The sequence below is a fragment of the Propithecus coquereli genome, unplaced genomic scaffold, assembly GCF_000956105.1.
Source record: "Propithecus coquereli isolate 6110/MARCELLA unplaced genomic scaffold, Pcoq_1.0 Scaffold26, whole genome shotgun sequence".
In the NCBI taxonomy this organism is placed as follows: domain Eukaryota; kingdom Metazoa; phylum Chordata; class Mammalia; order Primates; family Indriidae; genus Propithecus; species Propithecus coquereli.
In genome coordinates, this window is record NW_012148174.1 from 5,684,994 (window position 1) to 5,707,407 (window position 22,414).

At 41.6% G+C, this 22,414-nt stretch overlaps 1 protein-coding gene across 2 annotated transcripts in view; it reads right to left on the bottom strand.

The window, feature by feature from the left end:
• The window catches only part of ABCG2 (ATP-binding cassette, sub-family G (WHITE), member 2 (Junior blood group)), a 51,625-nt gene that overhangs the window by 5,014 nt on the left and 24,197 nt on the right, over positions 1–22,414 (bottom strand). For both annotated transcript variants that reach the window (XM_012647246.1, XM_012647247.1), the window contains 8 exons: positions 21,035–21,192; positions 16,198–16,349; positions 14,297–14,401; positions 13,165–13,415; positions 8,128–8,210; positions 3,544–3,633; positions 2,200–2,324; positions 480–634 (listed from right to left, as the gene is read on the bottom strand). In XM_012647246.1, coding sequence (XP_012502700.1) covers positions 480–634; positions 2,200–2,324; positions 3,544–3,633; positions 8,128–8,210; positions 13,165–13,415; positions 14,297–14,401; positions 16,198–16,349; positions 21,035–21,192 — 1,119 coding nt within the window. The remainder of the gene's footprint in view (positions 1–479; positions 635–2,199; positions 2,325–3,543; positions 3,634–8,127; positions 8,211–13,164; positions 13,416–14,296; positions 14,402–16,197; positions 16,350–21,034; positions 21,193–22,414) is intronic.

Below are 22,414 nucleotides of genomic sequence, written 5' to 3' on the forward strand. Positions count from 1 at the left end.
CGGCACTCTAGCCGGGGCAACACAGTGAGACTCTGTCTCAAAAAAAAAAAAAAAAAAAAAACCTCATTAAGCCAGGCACAGTGGCCTGTCCCTGTGGTCCCAGCTACTTGGGAGGCTGAGGCAGAAGGATTGCTTGAGCCCAGGAGTTTGAGGCCAGCCTGGGCAACACAGCAAGACCGCATCTCTAAAAAAAAAAATTAAAAAAAAAAACAACAACAAAAAACACTTCAGTAATGACATGTTAACTAAAGTTACAGTAACTTCATTAGAACAGTAGCAAAAAAGGTTGCATAAGGGCAAAGAGGAAAGCTGGTATATTCTTTAATATAAGCTGTATTTCAATATATGGCATCCTTAAAGCAAAGTCCTGTTTACAGAATCCTCAAAGCAGATTTTACATGACAGGTGAATGTAAACGAAGAAACAAAGGGGGAAAGGTTCCTTCTCAGAGTAGCACAGTTTGTACAGTTCATACTCACCATCATAAACACAAAACAGATGGTCACGAGAAGCGTCGCTAGGGCGACCACACTCTGACCCGCTGCTACGGCCAGCGCCATGGAACTGGCCGCATAGGCCACCAGAATAAGGGTAAACATCATGATAAAGAAGGCACCCGCCTCTGACTTCAATCCTTAGAAAGAAAAAAAGGGGTTAATCCAACTGCCTAGGTTACCATGTTTTGGGGGTTATTTATTGTGCAAATAACACTATAATATTAAGAAACTAATATTAGAATGAAAAAAAAAGTCATCCACTATCCAACTATCCTGAATCATCAAATTCGATGTTTCCCTCCATGTAACTACATAAAGTTATGCTGTGGTCTTCTTTTTTACACCCAACGCGTAAGCACTTTTCCATATAACACCTATACGCTTTCATGTATAATTATGAACAATTTCTGAGTTCCCAACATGGGGAGCTACAGGCAATACAGCTGGCCAAAATTCTAGTGCCTTCTCTTCTCACAGGAAACTGATCAACAGCACGTGCATTTCACCGTGTGCCGTAACTGCATGAGTGAAGACACGGGGATGATCGGGGTGACGTGGCCTCACAGTGGTTTTACTATCTGGGGGAGGAGGAGGGTGCCTCCAGCACCCAATTCTCCCTAGACAAATCACCACGTGACTCTGTATTGAGAGCAAAGCTAAATTAGGTTTCATAAAGCTCCTTTCTAAACCATCATGAGCTAATACTATGGGTCATACGATCTGGAAACAGCCACAAGAACACCAATCAGAAGGACCTAGATCCTGTGCCTGATTGTTTACACACCTATTATTTGTAAAATGGAAGGTTTGAGCTCAATCAGTGGTTCTTATTGTGCAGTGCTTCGTCAAAAATGGATTATTTTCGAGGGGTGGGGGGGGATGGCACATAAAAACCTGAGCATAATACACAAATGACTCTCTATAGCTATCAAACGTGTATTTTTATTAAATCAATAAGCCCCCAAAGTCACCGTCTTTTTCTCTCATTAAAGAATGGGGAGTAGGGAATACATACATATTTTTTGTCTCTCTATATACCTCTAAATATCATAGAGACAGATAAATGAAAATATAGACAGGCAGTAAAATATCCCAGCTCCTCCAGCATACTCTCAAAGTTTTATAAAGTCTTCTCATGTTTGTGTATGACAAACAGCATCTCTCAGTAAAATACAGTTTTATAAATAGTTTTAGAAGTTCAGTTGGAAAAAAATCTTGACAAAAATGTCCACAGTGAACAGCTGTTTCAGAGAATACACAATGGATAGGTGATTCCTTATCTCATGGGTTGGTTTGTAGTTTGTTTGGGTTTGTTTTTTTTTTTTTAGACAAGGTCTCACTCTATTGCCCGTGCTAGAGTGCAGTAGCGTCATCCTAGCTCACAGCAACCTCAAACTCCTGGGCTCAAGCAATCCTCCTGCCTCTGCCTCCCGAGTAGGTGAAAATACAGGCCACTATGCCCGGCTGGCTAATTTTTCTATTTTTTTTGTAGAGATGGGGTCTTACTATGTTGCTCAGGCTTGTCTCAAACTTCTGGACTCAAGTGATCCTCCCACCTCAGCTTCTCAGAAGTGCTAGGATCACAGGTGTGTGTCCAGCCTTTGGTTTACAGTTTTTAGAACCAAAACCATGCTTGCAAGGAGACATCTGTTTCACTTCAGAGGCAAGACTAAAGACACATCCTTTTTGTCTTGTTACTTACCTAACATGAAGTATGTTACACAGGTAAATATAATACTCGGTAACATCCTCATGGGTAGTAAATCAGATAACAGTTTTCCGAAGAAATAAGATGACACTCTGTAGTATCCACTGATATATTCATGTCTATAGATCAAAAATACATGTCGTACATCCCAGATTAGTTTACAAGGCACAGACTGGAAGATTAGACTGCTTACTATATAGACTTCTGCTGCCACCAGGGGTCTAATACGACAGTGTCCCACATCCCCGAGGCTAACCCCACCCCGCCCTTCACCATCTCAGGTGCCAGCCTCTCTGGGCCATCAGCCCCACGAAGCTCTGTGCTGTGACCCCCTTCTCATCACAGAACTCCCTCTTATTGCCGCTCCTTCTGGCCCCCAAACACCCACTCTGGGCCAACAGGTTCTGCACACCCTGTCTCTCTGCAGAGAATGCTTCTTTCCCTTCCTCTGACACTGGCTGTCTCTGAAGAAAACAGCAGTTCAGTGACTCATCTCAGTAGTCACGGGGGTTCCTTTTCCCCCACGTCTGAGTAGGAAGAAAGTGGCGTTGCTATTCTCCAAGCCCCAGACCGCAGCTTCGGATCACCGAACTCATCTTACTTCTCCTCTCAAGTTAAAACGAAAAAAAAAAAAAAGGCTTATTCCTCAATGACCACCACGCCTTCCAACCACACATCTCTGTCAAGTATCAAATCCAAATCTTTCCTCTTCCTGACATCGTTTCCCCACCGTTTCAAACTTTTCCACCTCCTTCATTCTTTCCTTCTGTAAGGATTTCTTTCCTGGGCTTATAGATACAGACAAATCTCGTCCATCTTTGAAAAACATAGTGATCGAAAGCAGCTTGGCCTTACGGTAAAGGCTGGCTTCTGGCTCCTTCCATTCCCCGGTCTGACAAGGGCTGAGCTTGGTCACCTTCCTTGTCCACGTTACCTCCCTACATCTAAGTCGCTGCTTAGCCCACACTTCACCCCTGCCGAGCCCCTCGAACTGCTCTTATGAAGGTCACCCGCATTTACTAAAAACAAAAGATACTTTCCAGGCCCTTCTTGCCTGCTTTCACCACAGCATTTGGGTTTTCCGACCACACCCCAACCTGGAAACTCTGTTCCCCTCGGTGTCAGGCCTCACGCACTCATGATTTTCCTCCCCACGTCTGGCTGCTTTTTCTCAGTTCATATTTATAACCCCTATGGGTTTTCAAAACATCATGTTGTATGCAGCAAATGTGCACAATTTATATCTATTGAAAAAAATTAACTGAGATAAACACTGGTAATTCCCATCCTTGGCCCAATTCCGGATGTGACCAGCTTGACCGACAGAGACCTACTCACATGAAAAGCTTCTTCTCGACCACAAACAGCTCCACGGCCGACACGCTGGTGAAACACTGGTTGGTGGTCAGGAAGAAGAGAACCCCAGCTCTGCCGTGAGAGAAAGGGAACAAAAGTATCGAAGTCAATTTGACACCCTTAGACTGATTTTCAACTCACAAAAGTCCTACAAATGATACCATGTAAGGAAAAAACAAGTGAAACTGTTCTGGTTAAAACAGAGGGAGACACGAGCCCCATCAGTCCTCTCCCCATCTCTTACGTCTCCATAGCATGGCCCCTGGGACTCCGTATTATGACACATTTTAATTCACAGTCCTAGGCTGCTGGGTAAGGAATTGCCCCCCCCTTCAAATTCCTATGCTGAGGCCCAATGCCCAATGTGAGGGTATTTGAAGATGGGGCCTTTGGGAGGCAATTAGGTTCAGATGAGGTCATGGGGGTGTGGGGTGAGGCTCATGATGGGAACCGCCCTAATAAGGAGGAAGGGCACCAGCGCTTTCTCTCTGCCAGGTAAGGACACAGCAAGAAGGTGGCCCTCCCAGAACCCAACCCTGTTGGCTCCCCGGTCTCAGACTTCTAGACTAGAACTGAGAGAAAATAAATTTCTGTTGTTTAAGCCACTTGGTCTACGCTATTATGTTATGGCGGGCCATGCTAATACACAGGTCATAAAAATACTACCATCTTGAATTTTAACTAACAGAAATGCCAAGTACCATTCCTAATGTATGAACGGGGAAGCAGTAAGCTAAATAAAGCCTGCACGGGCCAAGAAATTCAATTAACCACTTCGGTTTTAAAGTTGAGTAAAGACAGACATGGGCAAGTAGAATGAAAGACAGCGAAGGGAAACCTTAATCAACACCGTATTACATATGTCGCCCACACCACCATCTGCCCAGCCTTGACATTAGCCTTGACAACCAATCCCCTATGTGGTTTCCAAAGTGCTAAAAGAAAATAAATGAGGGTTATTGCTAAAGAAAACACTAATCTGTGCACCTGTACAAAAAGGAAAATTATTACTGCTTCTCAGTAAAATACTTGAGATTTAAAAACAAAAGTGTTCAGATAATCTACATTTCTATACAAGTGTGGATTTTATAAAAGCATGCCAACGTCCCTGACACAGGGAAGGGCCTCCGGTCATAATCAAACAATGTCACTGACATCAAGGGTGTGAGTTCAAACCAAGGCTCATCACTTAAATGACATAAAAACAAGAGAAGCATTTTTAAAAATGTAAATCCAAGAGAACAATCCTAACTACCTTAAAAGGAAAAATGTTCATAATGATTTGGAAAAAGTAGACAATAAAGTTCCTTTTAAATGATAAGATGATTTATTTTATACTAAATACAGTTTTTTTTTTTTTTGCTGTGGAAGGATTTAACTCATTCTAATTCTTTTCAAGGTGGTAATTCACATCTGTCATCTCTACTTATTGGTCTGAATGGTTTTTGATTTTTAAATTCTAAACTGACAAATTATAGTTGTATAGATTTATGGGGTATCAAGTGATGTTATGCTTTATGAATCATAAATATGAAATATTAAATTGAGCTAACTGTCATATCCATCACCTCAAATACTTATTTTTTGTGGTGAGAACGTAAAATTTACTCTCTTGGTAATTCTGAAATGCATGTTTATTATTTACTGTATTCACCACACTGTGCCATGTATCTCAAAAACAAACACTTCATTTCTCCTGTGTCACTGAGGTTTTGTACCCTTTGACCTTCCTCTCCCCATTCGGCCCCAATACCAGCCTCTAGTAATAACCACCACTCTGCTGTCTCTGGAGTTCGACTGTTTGAGATTCCACGTTGAGTGAGATCACATGGTATTTGTCTGTGTTTGGCCTATTTCACTTAGCATATTGTTCCCCAATTCTACACATGTTGTTGCAAATGACAAAATTTCTTTCCTTTTTAAGGCTAAATAGTATTCCATGTTGTGTATATACACATTTTCTTTACCTATTCATCTGTTGATAGACTCTTAGGTTGAATCCGTAACTTGGCTATTGTGAACAGAGCTGCAATAAACACAGAGGGTACAGATATTTCTTCAACAAACTAATTTCAAATCTTTTGGGTGAAAACTCAGAAGTGGGATTACTGATCTGAGCACTATTTTTAAAAAATACCTTTTCCCTTATACACTAATTTGCTTATCTATCACCACAACCCATTTATTTTAGGGGTAACTATTAACTCAAAGCAGGTCACATTCTACACATGACTGAAACCCAGTTTCTCAGTTACACAGGTTAGAGAAAGAACAAAGAGAGTTCTTGTGTCTCTGGGAGAATTCATCCCCAAAGAAAAGAACTAAATGGCCGGCCTCCCAAGCAGTTTCAAATGATGAGGTACTGATATTCACCCCTGAACAAAACTTTGAGAACCTGGTTCCAGAGATGATGCAGAAACATCTTTTTCCTAATCAAAAGAATCAATCACTCATCACCCCAGGAAGGATTAGATAAACCACACACGGGCTCCTTTCATGCAGTCCAAATTCTTACAAAAAACGGTAGCAAACTTAATGCTAGCAAAAATGCAAATTAAAAAATAAGATTAATGCCCTATTTCTCCAGAAAACATTTGCAGAAATAGCTAAAGCTCCTCTCTGGATTTTTCTACCAAGAACTTTAATGGCTAGATGTCCAGTCTTTAGAATTCCAGTTAGGACAGGTTTCTCAATATTTTTTCCAAACATTTCCTGCTGCACAATATAAAAGGTCCACAGCCTCTAGATCCTGCAAGATATTCTGTGCTGGGTTAAGAAATAGCATCTACACAGGACACAAACCATCAATTACTAGCAAGTTGGGGGACAATCCAGATCTCAGCCCTCGGGGAAGATGAAAAGATAAACAATGACATAACTCTGGTACGGTGCTGTTTAATAACAATAATCTCATTGTAGAGCAACACTATCTGATCCTATACAGAAAAAACATTTATCTTACTTGACAGAGGAATCAACTTCTATGCTTATCCTTTCAAAAATAATAAGCCTCTCCAGACATCAAAATCGATTTAACATTCTTCAACTATTCTTCTTCAACTTTTCTCAACGGTAAAATGGGCACAGTACCATCCTCCCACTCTGGCCACTGGGAGTTACCCTGAGAACGTGGGTGTCAGGCCAAGAGCACAGTGCCTGGCACCGAGTGGTTTTCAATACATAAAATATAAGAACGCTGAGGTCTGTGACATAGCTGGGCACCTGTGTTCGGAACATGACACAGACATTAAAGAATCTCATCATAAAATGAGATTTTTAAAGGTCAAGTATCACTAAAACTAGCTAAGGATCACAACACTAACATAAGTGCTGGCCATATAATAGGAAAAGCTGGGTCCCACCCACACACCCCACCCCCAAGTCAAACAAATCAAAAACATCAAGGAAATCAGCTCACAGGCTACAAAGGAAGAAATAGATAAAAAAGACTACATCAAAATTAAAAACACTTATGCATCAAAGGACACAGTGAAAAGACATCCCACAGAATGGGGGGAAATATTTGCAAATCATATAACTGATAAGGGATTAATATCCCCCCTAAAATGTAAAGAATTCCTACAACTCAACTGGCAAAGCAAACAATCCAATTTTAAAGTCAATGAAGGTCTTGAATAGATACTTTTCAAAGGTCCGATGGATCTCTATTACTTTTAAAAAGGGGGAAAGGAAAGAAGTGTTGGTGAGGATATGGGGAAACTGGAACCCTCGTGCACTGCTGGTAAGAATGCAAAATGGCATAGCCGCTGTGGAAGACAGTACAGAGGCTTCTCAAATTTAACAGAATTAACGTATGACCCAGCAATTCTACTTCTGGGTATATACCAAAATAATCAAAAGCAGAGATTCAAACAGGTATGTGAGTGTTATTTACAACAGCCAAAAGGTGGGAGCGATCCAAGTTTCTATCAACAGATGTATGGAAAACAAAATGCAAAATGTGGTATGTACACGCAATGGACTATTATTTAACCTTACAAAGGAAAGAAAATCTAACACGTGCTACAACGTGGAAGAACCATGAAGACATTATGCAAAGGGAAATAAGCCAGTTGCCAAAGGACATACATACTGCATGATTCCACTTTTATGAGGTTCCTAGAGTGGTCAAATGCAGAGGCACAAAGTAGAACGGTGGTCGCCAGGGGTTGGAGGAGGTGGGTTGAGGGAGGTGGGTATGGGACGTTATTATTTAATGGGTACAGATATTCCATTTGATAAGATGAAAAAAGTTCTAGAGTTGGATGGTGGTGATAGTTGCACACCAATGTAAATGAACTTAACGCCACTGAACTGTACATTTAAAAATGGTTAAAAGGGCAAGTTTTATTTTCTGTATATTTTACCACTTCATACATACATATATATATTTGTGTAAAACAATTAACTCTTCCATCCCACTTTCAAGTCACTGACTCATCCAACTCCACAATAAAATAGTGACATTTACCCTGTACTTGTCTTAAATTCAAATTCTTAATGGGTTTTTATAAGCTGGAGGAAAGTAACAGCAATTTCTCAAAATCAAGATCTGAATTTACTCACCTATTCTGGATTCCAGCAGTATCATTTTCTAGCCCAAAGTAAATGGCACCTATGACCAGTCCCAGTATGATTGTGATAATTATCTTTTCAAACAGAAAAAAGAAAATAAAAAAGGAAAGAGTTTCAATTAAAAGTAAAAAAAATTATACACACCATTTATTATTATAATATATAGGGCTACATAATCAGATCTCTCCACTGAGGTGAGCATGCAATGGCTTGGTCAAACGTCCCAGGGAGAATACAACAGTGTACATTATTTAGAATGCTTTCTGAAGTTAAAAATTAAGTCACCTGTGGTTTTCGGGGAAGCTGGCAGGACAACAAAGCAACTACTGGAAGAGCTAAGGTTCCTCCCAGTTCTCCACCAGGTGTGGCAGAGCAACGCGAGGTCCTGGCAACACCGTTTTGGGAACAAAAGCAAAGTCCAAGTGGTGAAGAGTTTTGACCTGAACTGAACTCTTAACCTTTGTGCCCAGGAACATGCGTCGTTTTATATTCGAAGAGGTTCAGGTGAAAACAGGATATCTTTACTCTTAACATTAAAAACAAATAAAGACAAATAAAATTTTAAAAGCGCACATACAAAAAAAAAAAGAATCTAACAATGGCATTTTGCTTGGTAAGGAAGTAGGAGTGAGCTGGGACCTGCCTATCCGACCTCTGGGGAGGCCACGTCTGCACTGGAAAGCCCATCGTCACCATCACCAAAGCATTCCAGAGCTTTCCCTGCGCACTCTCCGCGAGCTGACATTACATAGCCTCTGTCACAGCTTCTTATCACCCTCAGCCACGTCACCACGGCCATCCCTGCAGATCTAAGCTGCGACGCTTCGCCTTTCTCGTCCACCCTCACCTACTCGATCTGTTTGCATGGCCCCTAAGGAGATGGACAAACATCACTCGTTTGTAGAATAAAAAGTCTCTTAAAGACACTTCAGTAAGCAAAGGGTTAAGGGTTACATCGCGACATGATTTATTTTAGGAAATTCTACTTATAATTATTCATGAATGAAATATAAAATTATAAGAAATGGTAATCTAAAGAAAACAAAATGTCCTACCATGTATCTTGAAACCCTCAAAGCTAACAACGACAACAAAAAATCTCACTGGGCATGGTGGCTCATGCCAGTAATGCTAGCACTTCGGGAAGCTGAGGTGGGAGGATCACTTGAGCCTAAATGTTGAAGACGAGCCTGGGCAACATAGTGAGACCCTGTCTCTACAAAAAATAGAAAAATTAGGCAGGCGCGGTGGCGCGTGCCTGTAGTCCCAGGAGGCTGAGGCAGAAGACTGCTTGAGCCCAGGAGTTTGAGGTTGCTGTGGGCTGTGACTGGGCCACTGCAGCCTGGGCGACAGAGTGAGACCCTGTCTCTTAAAAAAAAAAAAAAAAAAGAAAGAAATTAGTACTATCATAGTCCACTGGTATCAAGACCTAATCAAGGCCATGTTCGGTAACTAATCAAGGACATGTTTGGCATGAAGCAAACCAACGTGGAAAAACAGGATCATGATCTGTGTTTGTGAAGACCCTAGTCTGGAAAGAATATTATTTAAGTGCTTCACTTACGAGATGTCCTTAACTTAAAAATTCAGTTAGAAATTTGGGGAAACTCCCATTACCCTTATGTATTTTCATTTCCCTCAGAATATACTCTACTTCAACATATCAAGCTTCCAAAGTAAATGCTGATGACACCATCGACATTAAGGCATGCACGTGTCTACAAGAATCTATATTTTCACACAGTATTGTTCAAACTCTTCAAGCTGGACACTCCACATGCTTTGTTTCTTTTGCATTCAGACTCGATATCTTATACTAACACTGAGTATTATGATTAGGATGTTTCCTAAAGGTTTCAAAGTTCTAAAAGTATTTTCAAAGTCAGCTTTCAAACATATTGACAAAACAATTAATCCCCTAAGCGTGACATGCTTTTATAAGGTGTGTCTATGTTACTCTTTCTTCTGTTAAGGAAAAGAAAACAAATAGGCAAACTAAGCATTGCACAATGGAACAGACAGACCCTATCTGCTTCCAGATTGATTTGATTAGGAAATGCTTGATGGATTAAACGAACATTAAGTCGTCTTACACACATAATCCATTCATTCCAAAATCATCTAAATACAACCTTCGGTTAAATGCATTATCAGAGGCTAAGTGGAATCATAAAAGAGAAATAATTATGTCAAACCAAAGTACAGCTCTAGGACAATAAATACAAGAGATTTATCAGCAGAAAGCCATTAAGACTTTTTAACAACCCCATGTTCAAAAACTTAGAGACGTATTCTCTTTTGATGCAAAGAAACAAAAAAAATTAGAAGTGAAACAACATGCAAGATTAAAAACCCTAAGCCAGGAGTCAATAGCTATGGCTCTCAGGCTATAACAGGGCCAGCCACCTATTTTTGTTCAGTCTGTGAGCTAAGAATGGTTTTTTACAGTTTTTAATGGTTGAAAAACAAAAGCCAAGAAGATTCATGTTTCTTGAAATATACAATTTATATGAAATTCAAATTTCAGTGCAATGAACAATGTTTTATTGGAATAATGCCAAGTTCATTTGTTTCTGTATTAGCTATGGGTGCTTTCAAGCTCAAATGGCAGAGTTGACTACCTGAGACAAAGACCACATAACCTGCAAAGCCTAAAATATTTATTATCTGGTCTTTTACAAAGAGATGGTTTGCCTACTCCTGCCCTAAGCTAACATTCCAATATTTACAAATCTGAACAAAACTTGCCCTGCAAGCAGATGCCCGGGGAGATACAAGGTTCTATCCTTGTTCTATGAGCCTGTCACTGCTATGAACATCGTTGGAACTCCTTTTGTGGAACTAAGTTCACTGATGACACAGGTAGGCCGAACATACGGCCTGGAGGCACGAGGACTAGTGTTCACATCGGACTAAAGCCTAGCACCAAAACATGCAGAATCCTGGTACATGGGAAATAGCTCTGTATTCTAATCACGTCCTGCCCAGAACTACGATATGGGAGACTTGAACAAGATGCTTCTAAACCACTTTTAGAGGCAAGAGAAATTCAAGTTATTTTCCAAGGAAGAAAAATCTAATGCTTAAATCACACTAAAGAAGCAACTCATTACTTATCTCGCTGTTGAACAATAGGTAACCCACGTTGGTCTAACTCATCACTCTGGTTTCCAAATGACATTAAATCCACTCTCAAGGAATAAAACTTGACCCTTGATTGAAAATGTACAAAAGTACCCATGTTCTTACAGAAAAGCCAAATTATGAGTACCAGAAACACCTGGGGCAATTAGCAATATGGCTCAAGTAGTGATATAGGCTCTCAGATACATTTAGAAGGCACTATTACTTAAATACAAAAATTACAGGGCATAAATTAAAAAGTCAGTAATATTTCATTAGAGCCAACAGTGTGCCATTAGTACTCAACAGAAACTCAATATTGGTAATAAAAATAACAACCCAAAAATAACCAGCTAAACTGATTTCCTTATAAAGGATGGACCAATGAACTGGGAGTACAGTGTTCTGTGCAACAGAGGGGTTAAGAATAAAAGAAAAACCATAAGGAGTAATAATAACTACCTCAGAGCCAACCAAAAAGAAAAGAACACTATGTCATCTTAATCAAGAGAAAGTTAATCTGACAGTGACTAGTCTTGTTTTACGGAACTCAAGGTTGTTTACTACCTTTGCATAACGTGCAAACTTTTTGAGGTATCTACTGCTTTCCTAAGATTAGAGGCCCTAAATAAGGAAGATCAGTGATAAGGGACGGCAGTTTGCACACAGGCTCTTCTTCTCTTGCACAGTGGCCAGCCCATACCATCCCCAGGTGTATTCAGGGACACTAGGAGGTTTCCCCGGCCACCTGATTTCAACTGCAAACCTACTCTCTTCTCCCCACCTCCTTCTCCCTCTCACTCCTTTTTCTATCCCTTCTCTGCTTTAACTCTCTCCATAGTCCCTTCCACCATCTAACTTGATGTATATTCAACACATTGACTGCCTTGTGAGTTGTATTTAACTCAGGCTAGTTTTGACCTCAGGGCCTCATGAAGCAAAACTCTGCAGTTGGTTCGTGAAAATCTTACTTGTTGATGTCCTTGTTGTTTCAATTAACAGTTGACGATTTAATCCTAAAAATGTGGATTTCGTTGCGTGTAACTCATGCACAGAAAACAATCAAAAGTAACAACTTAGAAAGGATCATTTTGTTTTAATAAAACACCATGGCCCTGGGGAAAAAATCTTTTTTTCTAGTGTAGCAGTCAATGTGTTAATTTCTTTATTCATTTATCATGTTTGTCCTCATAAGAAAATAAGCTCCACGACAGCAGAGATTTTTATTTTTGCCCATTTTGTTCGTTAGTATATATATGTCCCCAAAATGCTGAATGAGTCAGTGAATGAACGTGGACAGCTATCAGAAAACCCCAAACATGGCTGACATTTTCTTTACATTTTTCAAATAAAAAATTTTTCTACCAAGACTATTCATTACAGCTTGTCTAAATCAACAAAAATTCTGACTTAGGTAGTTCAAGAAACCACTAAAAAATAAGCTTTCTGGCCAGGTGTAGTGGCTCATACCTATAATCCTAGCACTTTAGGAGGCCGAGGCGAGAGGATCGCTTGAGGCCTGGAGTTCAAGACCAACCTTAGAAAGAGTGAGACGCCGTCTCTACTAAAAACAGAAAAATTAGCTGGGCATGGGTGGCCTGCACCTGTAGTCCCAGCTACTTGGGAAGCTGAGGCAGGAGGATCACTTGAGCCCAGGAGTTTGAGGTTGCTGTGAGCTACGATGATGCCACTGTACTCTAGCCCATGTGACACAGCTAGACCGTGTCTCTAAAAAAAAAAAAGACTACTTAATTCTGTATTACTTGTTCTGTTGACTGTTTCCATGTCCCAAATGGATAACAAATAAAGAGAAGAGTAGGTAGAAGATAAACATAATGCTAAAGTAGGTAATATGAGAACCAACAGTTCCCCACGTGAGTATTTCAAAAGAAGCTGTCTTGGTACCTGAGCTACAGAGGCCTGGGGATTACCCAGTAAGTTTTTGAATGAACGCCTGGAAACCCATTTGAGTTGATGACAGAAGGAGGTGGCATAAGTGATGTCCTTGAAGGCTGGGCTCTTCTTCCTTTTCTGAGTCCCCGAGAGTTGATCTAATTCAGCCTTTGTTTCTCTACATAAGGACGAGTTGACATAAAACTCAGCTAATTTTTCTATGAGTGGCATCTCTCCCTTGGGCAGCTCTATGGTCTCTGCGGCTTTAGAATAAAAGTGGATAAAGAAGGAAAACACTATGAGCAAGGTTACAACTTATTTGGCTTATTTTTCTATGAACCCTTTTTTGGATTCTTCCCTAACACCTTAATTCTAAAGCTCGAGTATAAAAAATTACTGGCTTTGTATCGCTTTACACGAAAGAGAAATATAGCAAATTAGCCTCACTACTGCCATAGTCTTATGGGTACAGCAAACCCACTGGTGTTTTCCTAACCATTTAGACCCTGATTCTTTTAAAATAGTTCTTATCCTGGGGAGTTATAATCTTTAATATAAAAATCTGGTCCTTATTTCCTACGTGCACACGCATAGAGTGTCAGATTTATTATTTTAAAAACGCTATATAAACAACGAGCATATTTATTCTTTTAATGAAAACTCCTCTTAGCATTAATAATATCAGGCTGGGTGTGGTAGCTCACACGTGTAATCCCAGCACTTTGGGAGGCAGAGGTGGGAGGATTGCTTGAGGTCAGGAGTTTGAGACCAGCCTGGGCAACACAGCCAGACCCCGTCTCTACCAAAAGAACTTAAAAATTAGCCAGGTGTGGTGGCACACACCAGTAGTCCAGCTACTTGGGAGGCTGAGGCAGGAGGATTACTTGAGCCCAGGAGTTTAGGGTTGTTGTGAGTTATGATAACGCCACTGCACTCTAGCCCAGACATCAGAGCGAGACCCTGTTTATAAATGCTCATTTATAAATTAAATCAAAAACACCCACAGCACTCACGGCCAACAAAATCTTTGTGTTGACTGGTATCAGAGCACTGCATTACCTAAGCCATGTTTGAGCCACCACATGGCTAAACTTCAGCCAATCTAATTAGGTAAAAAATCTGTGAATCTAACAGATTCACGTACCGTCATGGTTGTTTTCTTCTCTGTTTAATGTCACCGCAGTCGAATCTCCGTTAATGATGTCCAGGAAGAAGTCTGCGGGGTTATTGTAGGGCTCACACTGGTAACCTAAGGAAGAAGGCAGCCCATGGGCACACATTGGATGGTCTTGGAAAATAAAGAGGACTCACTTTTAGAGGACGAGGGAGCTGAGGCTAGAGAAGGCAGGATCTAACAGTTTCTCCCTCATTTCCTTTCTCCCTTCTCCCCACACTCATTTACCCTTTCCCTTGTGTATTCAGTCACACAACATTTCAACAATTCTTGGTTTCCCAGACCAAAAAAAAAAAAAAAAAAAACCCAAACCTTGGACTCTCAGGAAATCTTACATTGTAAGTGCTTGGGCCTAACCTATCATAATTCATGAGACCTGAAATAACTATCAATATGCTCTGGTACTTAGTAGTATTTCTTCAAAAATCTAAATACAGGAGCAAGAAAAAAATATTAAAAGTCCAGGTGCGTTGTGCTCTCTGAGCTCCCCCAGAGAATGCCAGATTGGCAGTACCAACATTAGCAATGACTGCTTCTCCGCATACTAAATTCAGACGTCCAAATTAACTGTCACGCTGCCATGATTCCAAAAAGAGAACAAGTCCCCAGAGCAGCATTCTCGAGAGAACATGACCAGCACAGCGCACCCGAACTCTTACCTCCACTTCTATGGCGCGATAATCCCAACTCAACTTGGCCTGAAGTTTGACTCCTAGGTTCATCTCCCCTACACTCCCCAAATCCATACATGCTTGATTATTTTAAATGACAGAGATTAAACAAAATTGAATTAAGAAAAATAGCTGGCCGGGCGCGGTGGCTCACGCCTGTAATCCTAGCTCTCTGGGAGGCTGAAGCGGGAGGATTGTTTGAGCTCAGGAGTTCGAAACCAGCCTGAGCAAGAGCGAGACCCCGTCTCTACTAAAATTAGAAAGAAATTAATTGGACAACAAAAAATATATAGAAAAAATTAGCCAGGCATGGTGGCGCATGCCTGTAGTCCCATCTACTCGGGAGGCTGAGGCAGGAGGATCGCTTGAGCCCATGAGTTTGAGGTTGCAGTGAGCTAGGATGACGCCACGGCACTCTAGCCCGGGCAACACAGTGAGACTCTGTCTCAAAAAAAAAAGAAAAAGAAAAATAGCTAATGAATATTTCAAGCCATATCTGAGGTCATGGAAAATCATCTATTATCATATCCAAGTATCTCTAAAATGAAGCAGACTGCACCAGCCATTAAAAAAAAAAAAAAATCCCACATTTCAATCTGAAATACAAAGAACCAGGCGGTCCAGAATCCTTACAAATGTTGGCCCATCAAAGTCAGATACAGGACAAGCCACTCTATTGACTGACAGGTCACTGGCTCCCACTCAAGGCCTCCATCTGCAGTCTAATGTTACTAGAAAAGCAAGGTGCATCTCCATGAGGCCTCATCAAGGCAGACCAACATCACACATAAGGGGGAAAAAATGAGAAAGGCTGATCTGTTATGTGTTCAAGAAAACAATGATACTACGCCTTTCCAAAAATGTTCAGCTGATGGAATAACTGGCTATGAGTCCAACATATTAATTATTGAACTGATAGGGAAAGGCCACCATAACTGGGAAGCAGAACAGATATAAGCCCAGTGAAAATACCCAGACACACACGTGCATACATACTCAAATAGGACAGGAAAGAGACCTAACAAGCTTGTGCTGCAAATGAAGAAAAATTCCAGCACCACACAGACCACAGACGTTTTGGAGTGGTGGGACCCATAGCATGTCTACCCAAAGATCGAACAGCACTCGTGATGACCCCCTCCGCTCTCCTTCGGGATTCTGTTGATGAAGGGCCTTACTGCACGGAACAGTCAACCATACCCACTGATGCAAAGTACCCCAGGGCCTCCTGAGCAGGCCCATGGAACATTAGTCTTCCTGAGGCCAACAAGGTGAGGCTATCAAACAACTTGAAGATGGAATATCGAGGCTGATGAATGGAGAAGATGATTGTTCGTCCGTGCTTAGACATCCTAAGTTAAAAACAAGAAAATAACAAGTCATTAAACATCTGAAACTTGTACTCCTTGGTAAAATACTTTATTCCTGCCTTTAGATCATTTGCTTCTAGCTCAACTTGATTTTCTTTTACTAACTTTTCACCTCATATTGTCTACCTGCTGCTTAGGAACCTAAATTCGATGCTTTTAGTTAAAAAGAATAAGGGGGCCGGGCGCGGTGGCTCACGCCTGTAATCCTAGCACTCTGGGAGGCCGAGGCGGGTGGATTGTTCGAGCTCAGGAGTTCGAGACCAGCCTGAGCAAGAGCGAGACCCCGTCTCTACTAAAAATAGAAAGAAATTAATCAGACAACTAAAAATATATAGAAAAAATTAGCCGGGTATGGTGGTGCATGCCTGTAGTCCCAGCAACTTGCAAGGCTGAGGCAGAAGGATCGCTTGAGCCCAGAAGTTTTAGGTTGCTGCTGTGAGCTAGGCTGACACCAAGGCACTCATTCTAGCCCAGGCAAAAGAGTGAGACTCCATCTCAAAAAAAAAAAGAAATTAAAAAGAATAAGGAATTCTCAAAATGTGTTGCATGGACAGTCTAGAATCAACTAGAGGCCGGGCGCGGTGGCTCACGCCTGTAATCCTAGCACTCTGGGAGGCCAAGGCGGGTGGATTGTTTGAGCTCAGGAGTTTGAGACCAGCCTGAGCAAGAGCGAGACCCCGTCTCTACTAAAAGAAAAATATAAAGAAATTAGCTGGACAACTAAAAATATACAGAAAAAATTAGGCAGGCATGGTGGTGCATGCCTGTAGTCCCAGCTACTGGGGAGGCTGAGGCAGAAGGACTGCTTGAGCCCAGGAGTTTGAGGTTGCTATGAGCTAGACTGATGCCACGGCACTCTAGCCTGGACAATAGAGCGAGACTCTGTCTTAAAAAAAAAAAAAAAATAGAATCAACTAGAATGTTTATTTAAGATGCAGATTCCTGGGCAGTCTTCCCAGACACTGAATTAGAATCTCTGGGCATGAAGCTCAGGAATCCATGTTTTTAACCAGCACCCCAGGTAATCCATACATACACTCAAGTTTGAAAACTAACTATGGTCTAAAAAAAAAAAAAAAAAAAAAGTCATATGCCCCATTCTCATTTATCACTTAGGTCTTCTGGCTCCTTAGAAATCAGTTTTCATTCTTCTGTCCTAATGATACAATGAACATTACTGAGTACTTACTATGTCTTTGCTAAGTACTTTAGAAATAACCTCATTTCAATTTTCACAATATTATTATTACCTTAATTTTATAGAGACAGCTTAAATGGATAAGCAACTGGCCACGGGGTGACAGTGAGGGGCAGGGCTGGGATTTGATCTCTGGTCTAATTGCATGGTCAAGACTGTGCAAACCACCTTTTCACACAAGTTATTACTTAGGAGCGGAAGAAACAAAGGCCAAAATCACTGTTCAAAACTGTCACTATTAAAAATATTTTATGAGAAGAATCACTCCAATTTAAACATTTTCTAAGCACCTACTGTATGCGAGCAGTGTATACAAGATCTGTTCTGCCCCAAAGAGGGAGCAGGCCAGCAGGTCAGTAATTTCAATACAATGTGGACTAGAAGTAGCCAAGGGCTCCTCTGTAAGCAAAATGGGAGACGTACAGCCCAGGCTGAAGACAATCTCAGTAGAGTGTCAAAAGACCCAACAGGATTAAGCCAAGAAAAAGTACTGAAGGTGAAGGAATACGGTGAATAAAGTGTGAAATAAAAAGGTTTATTCTGGAAACTACAAGGTGCTCAGTGTCACAGAACAAGAGGGTGTGTGCATGCGTGTGGCGGGGGGTGCTGTCGGGGGAAGAAACTGAACAGACTGCAGCAAAAGGGGCCCATGACGAATGTCACTCGGAAGCCGACACTGCCCTCAGTGGGCAGCAGGAGCTGGCAAGGACTTGAAGCAGGCTGGGTGGAGTCGTGCGCGAGCCCCGCTGTTCAAACGTGGCCCGACGACCTATGGCATCGGTATCAGTGTCTCCTATGAGAACCTCCCCCAGAGAATCACGGGCTCTACTTCAGACCTGTACAAACGGAGTCTGCATTTAACAGGACCCCAGAGGATTCGAATGCACAGCGGAGCTTGAGAAGAACTGAGTCAGAGCCCTGCTAAGTGAGGAAGGAAGCTTGTGTGCTAACCAGATCGAACAGAGAGCAAACATTAACAGTGTTCCCTATCGATGCATCACTCTCTAATGAGCATTGTTCAGATGGCTGCAGATGATTAAATGGTCATGGATGTCTTCTCTAAATGAAAGGGAACTCCAGACCCAGTACTGGGCATCCTCACTTTCTTATGCAATTGACATCTCAAACCTAGGAGGTCTAAACCCCTAGACACAGACACCTTCCCATCTTGCCACTTCTCCTCTCCTAGCAAAGAGACTTGCTTACGAGGACGCAGGCATCAAAGGAAGCGAGGCAGTGACGGGGAGAGGAGCGTGTCTGGCAACTTAAAAACCCGGGGCAGAGGAGGAGGTTCCAGAGGAGGACAGAGGGAGTAGCCAGAGCGAAAAGGAGACTGGTTACGGTGAACAATTGAGTCAGCTGACGGAGCAAGACAGCAAATACACTGAGATAATGGGAGCCAAGTGTCTCACTGTCTGAAAAGTCATTTACAAAGATGGAAAGAGTGAAGAATAAAATGAACAGTGAGGTATTAGATAAGAATGAGAAATATGAACTCATGGGCTTCTTACTATATATACACCGACAGATACAGCAATAGTTATAGGTGTATGTTTACATGTGTCTTTCTGTTCAAAATATATTTGTATATATACAAACACACATTTATATTCAACATATTTCCAAATAAAATATAGAAATATACATTTTACACACACACACACACACACACACACACACACACACGTATGTGTGTAATTCCTAGGTCTGTCTACTAAGAGGGTCTAGAAGCAATGACACTCCAGTAGTGATGAGCCAACTAAGAAACCAGATTTCGGTTTCTACGTATTAACTACACCAGAAAGAACCAGGGCTCCTTGGAGAAAAAGCTGCCACAGGAAAGTACAAGATGAGCCTGGGACATCACATTGACAGTAAAATAAAGAAATGCTTGAAGAATAATTAGGGACAGGTCAAAAGGACACAAAAGTCACAATGAAGGGACTTCTACTGGCCAAATGTGGGTTAATTTTATCCCTACAATAATTAAGAAAAACACATTACAATCCATTGAACAAAACAGGAACATGAGTATGTACACAGGGACAGAGAAAAACCTCTTCCTCATGTAGACTGTCAACTATGACATGCTTAGCAACTGTTGCAACTGTTGCCGTGACGTCTACCGCGGTCTACACGCCGGATGGTGGCGAAAGCATCACCGCCGACTTCCTGACTGGGAGGTTACGCTCTGGAGGATTTAGGGGTGATGGGGCACGGTGTCAGAAAAAATTTATATAGTGGGGAGCAAGAGGAACAAATGCAGTAAAATGGTAACAGTTGGGGAATCCGGGTGAAGGGACGTGGGCTTTTCTTTGTACTGTTCTTGTAGCGTTTCTTAAGTTTGAGCTTTCTTTAAAAATTAATTCTAAAGATGTCCAAAACTTAGCTTTTGAAATTTCTTCCATAAACCTGTTCCTCCCAGTCTTGATAAAAGGAAATGCCATTTCTTTTCATTCTCAATAATCACATCCAATTCACGAGCTAATCCTGTTGGCTCTATTTTCAAAATAGGTCTAGAGCCCACCCACTTCTCATCACCTGCCACCACCACCCTAGTCCAAGCACGATTGTGTCTCAACCAAGCCGCTACCAACGGCCTCCCGACTGGATTCCTGGCACCCACCCTTACACCCTCTTTCTCCGCGGCTGTCACTCCTGTTATAAAACTCTCCAAAAGCTTCCCACATCACCTAGCGACAACAAAAGCCATAGTCTTTACAGTGGCCTACAAGTGGCCTATATAATCTGCCACCAACCCACCTCCATCTCACGTCCTGTCCTGTTGTGGAATGAAGTGTCTCCCCCCAAAATTCATACGTTGAAGTCCTGCCCTCCAGAACCTCAGAATGTGCCTATGTTTGGAGACAGAGTCTTTAAAGAGGTAATTAAGATTACACGGCGTTGGGTACGTCCTAATCTGACTAGTGTCCTTATAAAAAGGCGATTAGGACACAGACACACACAGAGAAGGGCAGTGAAGACACAGGGAGAAGACAGCGATCTGCAAGCCAAGGAAGAGAGGGCCCAGAAGGAACAACCCTGCTGACAGCCTGAGCATACTAATACACTGGCCAACCTCCACTCCCCCTCATGGGCTGTAGTTCCTCTGGCCTCTTTGACGTTCCACACACATCGGGCATGCCCTGCCTCGGGGCCACTGGCTGTTCCCTCCAACTAGAACTCTTCTCCCAGACACGCAGGTCTCACTCGCCCACCCCCACATCCGTGAGGTCCCTCCAGACCATCCTGCTACATGAAACAACACCCCCACCCCCACCACGGCCATCACTGCCTACCCTCTTACCTGTTTGGTTTTTCTTGATAACACTTAGCATTTGTTCATTGACTGTTTCCTTCCAATAACGAAGGAAGAAACTGTTTTGATCTGAATCCCCTCCACCAAGAATATCTGGTACACAGCGGCGATCAGATAGTCCATGAAGAATAATGTTCCCACAGCATTTACCTTTTCAGCAGCAAAAGGACAGCGTTTGCTGTGCTCGAGTCTAAGCCAGTTGTGGGCTCATCCAGGAACAAGATGGAAGGATCAGTAATCAGCTCCATTCCTATACTCGTCCTTTTTCTTTCTCCTCCAGACACACCACGGATAAACTGAGTTCCAACCTAAAATGCAAACATTATCATTATCAATAATAACAACCAGTCGCTACCGTTTGGTGAGCTCCCAACATAGGCCATCTCCGGGAGAAGAAGTAGGTTTCTCTTTTATCACATAAGTAAACTGAGGCTCAGGTCAGAGCTGATATAAGTGGCTAAGCCTGATATGAAGCCCGTGCTTTTAACAGTTATGTAGGTTCTTCATCAAGTCTAATATTTGGTTTGAAGGTTAGAACGCTCAAAGATATGGCCTTGACCTAGTGAAATCAGTCTAGAAAGGGAGATAAAGACAGAAGAGGAAAATGTGAAAGCACCTATAATTTGATAGCCTTTTAGCATCCCCCACCCCCAAAAGTCTCGGAGTGGACTTACAAGCTAGGACAGTCCCCTTTCTACCCTGCTGCATTAGCACCTTTTCAATCCCCGTGAAGCTTCCCAAGTTGACCCTGTCTACACCTAAGGTTAATAACTCGGCCCTCTAGGTGAATGGTAATAAATTATGTTATAATCATATAATTACTATAGTAATCAGACAATTCTCTCTACATTTCTGTTACGCTTAAAATTTCATAAAAAGCAAAATTTTTAGATGTATCATTTCAATCATTTGGATCAATGAACTCTAGGAAGTCAACAATGGTGTCTGGAGTCTATTTGCCCTGGAAATCCAAGCAAGCAATTAAGAGCAATGACTGCCTGAAAGTAAAGAACAGAATGAAAGAAAGTACCTCACTCGAAAGACAAAATCAAATAAATAAATAGAACCAAAGCAAAGAAAACCCAATCGCTCATAAAACAAAAATATAAGTTGCAAATGGTGGCATCTCAGAGTTATTCTTCCAAACAAAATAAAGCAAAATACGCTTTACATAAAAGACTGTCAGAAAGTACAGTATGAAGTATCAGCCAATGGATGGGAGACAAAAGTAGGAAAAGAAAGGCTATAGAAAAATAACTTGGACATTACTCAAATCAGAAATAAATCCTAATTTGACTAAATATAATTTTGGAAGCCAAACTACAGCAAAGTGGAACATATAGAGCAAGAATCCTATGGTGTAGTCATCTGTCAATTTCAGAAATATACCTCAAAAGCAATGGAACAAAGCCCCCCGGAGGAAGAAGGGATAAAAGGAACGAGTGAAAAATAGGAAGGTGAAAAGTTAATGCAAAGATATCACATGAAGGCCAGGTACAGTGGCTCACGCCTGTAATCCTAGCACTCTGG